Source organism: Ruditapes philippinarum, unplaced genomic scaffold, assembly GCF_026571515.1.
Source record: "Ruditapes philippinarum isolate M1 unplaced genomic scaffold, ASM2657151v2 ctg7476_1_1_1_1, whole genome shotgun sequence".
In the NCBI taxonomy this organism is placed as follows: Eukaryota; Metazoa; Mollusca; class Bivalvia; order Venerida; family Veneridae; genus Ruditapes; species Ruditapes philippinarum.
In genome coordinates, this window is record NW_026856408.1 from 36,673 (window position 1) to 44,002 (window position 7,330).

At 33.9% G+C, this 7,330-nt stretch overlaps 1 protein-coding gene across 1 annotated transcript; it reads left to right on the plus strand.

Moving 5' to 3' along the window:
- Window positions 1-4,420: 4,420 nt before the first annotated feature.
- LOC132746419 (uncharacterized protein DDB_G0287625-like) lies at window positions 4,421-6,932 on the plus strand. Its single transcript, XM_060735543.1, has 2 exons — window positions 4,421-4,528; window positions 4,933-6,932. The coding sequence occupies exon 2, from the start codon at window positions 5,583-5,585 to the stop codon at window positions 6,927-6,929; it is 1,347 nt and encodes a 448-aa protein (XP_060591526.1). The 5' UTR covers window positions 4,421-4,528; window positions 4,933-5,582; the 3' UTR covers window positions 6,930-6,932.
- Window positions 6,933-7,330: the final 398 nt, after the last annotated feature.

Below are 7,330 nucleotides of genomic sequence, written 5' to 3' on the forward strand. Positions count from 1 at the left end.
AATGACAATGAAGATATAAGAATGACAATGAAGATATCAGAATGACAATGAAGATATAAGAATGATAATGAAGATATCAGAATAATAATGAAGATATCAAAATAATAATGAAGATATCAGTATTATAATGAAGATATCAGAATGATAATGAAGATATCATTATAATAATGAAGATATCAGTATGACAATAAAGATATTGGAATGACAACCATACATCTTACTCCGTTTCATCATACATTTGTATCTACATAAAAATCCATTCACATCAGAGTGAAAATGGTAATATTTAATGATTATAAAGACATATAATAATGACAATGAAGATATCAGAATGTGAATGAAGATATAATAATGACAATGAAGATATCAGAATGTGAATGAAGATATCAGAATGACAATGAAGATATCAGATTGTGAATGAAGATATCAGAATGACAATGAAGATATCAGAATGTGAATGAAGATATCAGAATGACAATGAAGATATCAGAATGTGAATGAAGATATCAGAATGACAATGAAGATATCAGATTGTGAATGAAGATATCAGAATGACAATGAAGATATCAGAATGACAATGAAGATATCAGATTGATGGTGATATTAGAATTATAATAAAGATTTGTAATACATAATCTATGGATCATAAAATTGATCATCGGTAGAAAATATTTTAATTTCTGTTGATCCAGAAGTGTACTTGAACACTCAAATGAAGGCGAAAGTTCATTCACAAGGTAATGTTTTCTTCAAAAAACTTATAAAATTCATTTTATTTTAATATCGAAATTCAGTTCTACCCCTCTGACTTTCCTCTATATCATTTTAGGATTTCCACACAGTGTGGATATATTTTTTCCTGCGTGTGTCTGATGTGTCTATGGGTCCTTGCGTGGCGTAAAATAAGAAATGTGAATGCTACACAAAGTACGGGCTCAAAACAGAAAGATTTTATGAACACTGAACGCGGAATGATGCTAAATTTTCAAACAGACCTTTATTTCAACATTAATTGATATTTTTCTTTAAAACATGAAATCTGCGGTCAAAATTTCATTGGAGTTTCATATAAAGAAGATAAAGAGATCATGTTCAATGGCTGTTACATTTTTGTTTTAATCAAGGTGTCCATATTGCAGAGTTGTATTCAATGTGTTCTAACATGTAATTTGAAAAGTTGTAAAAATATTTCTTTATTCATATAGGTTAAAAGTAACCATACGTCCTAGGCTCCTAGTAGCCTTATTAATTTATCTATTTATCTGATTACTAAAGATTACATTTAGGTATTTTAGTATTTCATACAAATGGGGCACATTTTACCTTATGTGGAAAGTTTTGCTGTTTTAGTCTTTTTATGGAAGATAGTTTGTCATTTCCTTGACTAGTCACTTCAAAATGTTATCCTGAATTTAAAAAATATATTTTAGTGTCTTCTGTAAAAGTTTATATGTATAGGATATTGCCTCAGGAAAGTCATTTGTAAAATATTTAAAAAAAAAAAAACTGGCCATATTATATTTCCCTTTGGAGCTCAACTTATAACAGTTTGCTGACTTGAGAAAGTTCCGTTTATCTGACTCTTTGCTGTCGATTTTCTAAATAACTGTTTATCTATCCATACTAGTAGATTTTGCCTCATTCACCTATAAGCTCCAGACCTTATTTAATTAATACCAATAAATAACTGTTAATCCATCCTTACTAGTAGATTTTACCTCTTACACCTATAAACTCCAGACCTTACTTAATTGATACCAATAAATAACTGTTTATCCATCCATACTAGTAGATTTTGCCTCTTGCACCTATAAAAGCTCCATACCTTACTTAATTAATGCCAAAGCTCAATTCTGAAATCCATATGTAGTCCCGGAAGTGTAAAGAATTTATTGCATTGCCTCTTATCCCTCAAAATTCCATTTTATTCATATCGCCCATCGTTTTCTTGTTTAGTGCACACGCATTGTTTTACTTTAGGGCAATACGACGCTTTTCATGGAAAGCTCGAACATACCATAATCAAGGTTCCGTGATATCCGCCGTATTTACGCATTTGCGGACGTTTTTAAATAAAAATGTTCGCTGTTTTCATGTTTTAATGTTGAATTCTGCTTTAGCGATGCGTGGGCGGTAGCTTGCACTTACCAGTACTTTCCATGAACAGACTCAATCAAACTGAGCTTGCAACGTTTTTAATTTTGTGGTTTTGGGATCATAGCTGATTTTTGCTATTTTAATAATGTATTATGGGTTTATTTATTAATATACACAGAGCGTGCACTTGTAATATATAATTATCACATATACGTGATGCTATATATATAGTTCTATCGTTTTATGACCACAGACTGTTCAGTGTATATATAAGTGTATTGGCGGGAAGATAATGGACATGCGCATTACAGTATAAGATAAAAAAAGTGCAACATAGAACAAATAATTACTGTTATTTCTGTAACTTACCAATAACAAGCTATACTATTTGAGGCTGAAACACAAACAATTGATACTACCAAATCATGCAGATTTATCTAGTTAACCAATTAACTCATATACGCGCGTTGTTTTCACTCCATTTCAGTGGAAAAAAATACTCTATTTCGGCCTTAAACACTTGTTTTCGTTTAAGAATGTTTTATAAAAAGTGATCACATTTTTCGGCGCCGCCTCATCAAGAAAATTGTGGACTTGTAAGTGGCTAAAAATGGTCTCAGGTTGATCATAGGTAATTTGTAACCAACGCTGAAAGCCATTCATGTAAACGACAATAAATATATAAAAACATATTCACTGGTTTTGTTGTATATTGACATTAACAAATAAATATCTTAGTCATTATTCTATTGCGGCTTCTCCGATAATTAAATCTACATGAGGCAAACGTGGCCGAGTGGTTAAGGTCGTTGACTTCAAACCACTTGCCCATCACCGCTGTTGGTTCGAATCCCGACAGGGACTTTGGATTATTTCATGTGAGGAAGCTATCCAGCTAGCTTACGGAATGTCGGTGGTTCTACTCAGGTGCCCGTTCGTAACTGAAATAATGCACGGAAGGGCACCTGAGGTCTTCCTCCACCAGGAAAGCTGGAACGTCGCAATATGACATATACTGTGTCGATGTGACGTAAAACCCAAAAAAAAAAACCAAACAAACAAACATGAGGCAAAAATGCTGAAATCCATATCCGCATTTTTATTGTTTATTTGTATATCGGTACATGTTATAATGTCAACTGAAAGAAAGTGACACATTTTATATATCGATGGAAAAGTTGTTATTTGCCTTACAACTTCATTCAAAAATGTTTGCAAAAAAAAAAATTAACATAAAGATTCATGTTTAAACCAGGAGACCTCTTTTGACCAGTTCCGAAACATGTATTTTTGATGACGGGATTACTATCAGAATGTACCCAAATGAAAACTTTCGCGTTTTCTTTCAAGAAATAAATGTTTTTTTTATATTGAAATATATGAATAAGTCTTATTATGTAAGAAAGTGTGCCGACATTTTATTTGAGGTTATTTGAGGTATACGTATTTTAAAGTTAAATTATAATCATTTTTTTTAAATGCGCTTACTGTAGGCCACTATAATATAGTAGGAAAGTCGTTACTTAAAATACCCTACAATGTTATCATTTTATAACAAGATTAGTATAGTGTAATATAACTGAAACTGAATAATGAAATAAAATGCAGAATATATAGAGCAAAACAAAACATGGACATGGATGTCTACATGTGTCAGTGTTGACAGATATTATTTAAACTAAAGATGAACGTTTGTCAGTATGGACAAAATTAAAACCATAGATTATCTATAAAAAGTATTTACCAGTAATGGGACTAGAATTAGTGTTGTTCAAGCATTATTGCAAAACAAAAACTTATTTTCATCTTGGACATTGTATACGATCACTGTTTTAAACAGAACTTACCAGAAATAATGACAAAAATCAAATGCATGCAATGCAGTTGCAGTTCTGCTTCATCTCACGCCAAGCATGGTGGTGCATTACAGTTTACAATACTATATATATGTATACCCCGAATGAATATTAAAATAATAAATAAGACTGGAAAATTGTAGTGTACTGACTTAGTTTTAGTATTAGCTCGCAAAAAAAGTCAAATTCTTCGTAGATAATATCACAAATGGCATTTGTAACGTTATATGTGCACCAGAACTTGCTTCGGAACTGGTGAAACCAACCAGATTCAATCAAGCAGTATTCTTACTAGAAAAAAAGATTATATATTTCCTAATAATTTTTAGGTTTGAAGTCGAATTAAATATCAACTAGCTAGCAGGTACATTTTATAAACCAACTATTTGTTAATTTGTATGCAGCTAGATACTGTTGTGAATGCAGGAAATGATTTAGTGGTCCTAGACCTACCGGACTGCATGCGCATGCGCGACGGTTTTCGCGGGACTGAAAAAGTCCCTGGATAGTTCTAGGACTGAGTGAATTGAGTTCTGCGTTGGCTGGCGAAGTGGCAACATCGAGACCAAGCTTTGGTAAGCTCCCGGCCTGTTTTCCCTTCTTTAGGCTATGATTTAAGGAAATACAACATTGGCGACGAGGATTAAAACTGGATAGCAGGGCAGTGACTTTTGCATGTCATAAACGTCGTTCATTTGTAGTCAATTTTCGCGACATTCTGGACCGTTGCATAAATTGGAAAATTGACTTTGACATACAGTTGGCATTGTAAAATAACCACTCGACGATAGCCTAAAGGGTTGATGTACTAGTATTTTTTGATTTTGTGGCTTCTAGCTTTTATTTAAAAAAATACTTGGTCAACATAAAGTTTGGGAAACTGCAGAATGGTATGCTTTTCATAAATAAATAATTCCACGCTAAATTCACAGTAAAGCACGCCCAGTATTGTCTTTTTATTTACTTTAGCCCTTTTCAGAAACGACTTTGAAGATATAAGAGACAGTGACAGCATAAAGACAGTGTGAAAGGTATACAAGTTATCTACCTTGAATATCTTATTTCAGTTGTTTACAAGTGAACCAGGATCACCAAATAAATTATTTCTTGTATTCTATATCAGAAATAATTGCGGATAATTAATTTATTGTAGATTTGTTCAGAAATATTTTACATAATTTCACATAAATTTTTGATTTAATTCTTGAATGTGAAGTAAAATAAATTAAATCAGCTGTGACAAAGTAAAATCTATATTATTTAAAGGAGCTGTCTCAAGTATTCAGTAAATACATTTGATTTAAAGAACCTGTCTCATATAAGTCGATTAAATTTTTTAAAGTAACTTTTTAATTAATATTCGGTGTATTCTATACTCGAATAACTAAATAAGTGGAATTTATTTTTTAAAGCTACTTTCACATATATATTCGGTGTATTCTATACTCGAATAAATAAACTTGTATCAATTTTCAATTGTATTCTATACATTGAAAATTTGTGATTACATTGTGTCCGCAATACATTGACTGACTTAAGTTATCATCATGTCAACATTTAATGTAAACACAATGACTAAAGAGGAGTTGATGAAATTGCCAGCTATTGGTGCGAAAAGGGCACTATCAAATGGATCCTTGCAATACAGGTATACTTGGTTCTTCTAGAACAAGGTTTACAAGTACGGTAGATGATGTCAAGTCTAAATATTTCAGTCACAGTGCATCCAGGTCATACAACACTAAATTGGACACAAGGTATGGCAACCCTAAATGTATATCTCCTAAGAAAGAATATACATCTGCTACTTATGTATATGGAGATACACAACAACAGTCGAGGTCAACTAAAGGGTCTTCTAGACATTTAGATAAATATGAATGCCAGAAGAAAAATTCAAGAAGAGACCGTCGAGGTTACCATACCAGATCAGAAATGTCAAGTGAAAGTAGCGATAATAGTAGAAGCAGATCAATCGGTAGAAGAGATGTTCAGTCCAGATACAGTAGTGATGGTAGAAAGAATCGGGACAAGATTGGTTGCAACAATCGGTCTTCTTCTAGAAACCGTTTGTCGAGAGATGATAAGTATAGTCGTACATCACGGTCGTCTTCTAGACACCAAAGATCAAAATCCAGAAGTCCGAGCTTTTCAAGGTCAAGATCATACAGATATAGGAATAGATCTTCAAGCAGCAGCAGTAGCACGAGATCTCGATCAAGAGGCTATGGTCATTCAGGGTCAAGACGTCATAAGTACGGGTCCCATGATAAGTATTGCAAGCCATCTAGACGACATGACAGAAGTCGCTCTTCGAGTTATTCTGATCGAAGCAAGTCAGAAAAGAGGGGTAACCCGAAGGAACTTCCAAGTATTTTGCGGTATGATGGGAAGACAAGCTGGTTATCTTTTAAAGAACAATTTGAAAGTTATCGAGCTGTTTCGAACTGGACTGACAGTGAAAGTAAAGATTACCTTACTTGGAGTCTTCAAGGTAAAGCGTTAGATTTCTTCACGATAACAAATAAAGCAGGGCATTGCTATTCATATAAGCAAATGATGAAGAAATTAGAGACCAGATTCGGCGACCAGGAACTTACCGAGACGTCACGTGTTAAGTTCCAGCAGGCTAGACAAGCATCAGATGAATCTTTAGATGATTGGGCAGATCGAGTGCTGACACTTTCGACATATGCATTTAAGGATCTACCCGAAGAATACAGAATGCGAGAGGCAATTTCGAAGTTCTGCCAAGGATGTATGGATAGAGAAGCAGGAAAGCATGCATGTTTCGAACATCCTAGGAGTATACAGGCTGCACTTAACGCTGTGAAGCATCACCAGTATATCTCTGAGGCAGTTGATGGCAAAAAGCATTCCAGAAGATCTAAAGATGATGTGTCAATTAATGCAGTAAATACATCAGCTGAAGCCAGGGTGGAAACAATTGCTGAACAAAGCTATGGAACAGCTTAGCAGTAAAATTCAGCAATTGACTACAACCAATAAAGAAACTGAATCTAGGACAGGAAGAGGGCTATCATGTTTCTTTTTGCAAACAAAGGGGCCACATTAAGAAAGACTGTCCAGGATTTAAAGAATGGTTGAAGAAAAAGGGGCTATCTAACACTACGGAACAACAACGAAATCCAGCAAATCGTGATTTAAACAAGAAAGGGCTGAATGAAATGGCCAACCGTTCAAGCCCGCAGAAGTAACTGGTCAAAATGGTAAAGATTCTGCGACTTCTAGTCCGGAAGCTGATGTCATCTGTGAAGAACAACCAGTTACAGATCACGAAGATGTTATTAGCCTTCGTAAAGGTGACAAGACTTCTAGTCAAGGTCATCAAAGATCATCTAAAACACCCTATAGTT

Coding starts and splice junctions, on each gene's coding strand:
- LOC132746419 (XM_060735543.1), top strand. CDS start 5,583: ATGGATCCTTGCAATACAGGTATACTTGGTTCTTCTAGAACAAGGTTT.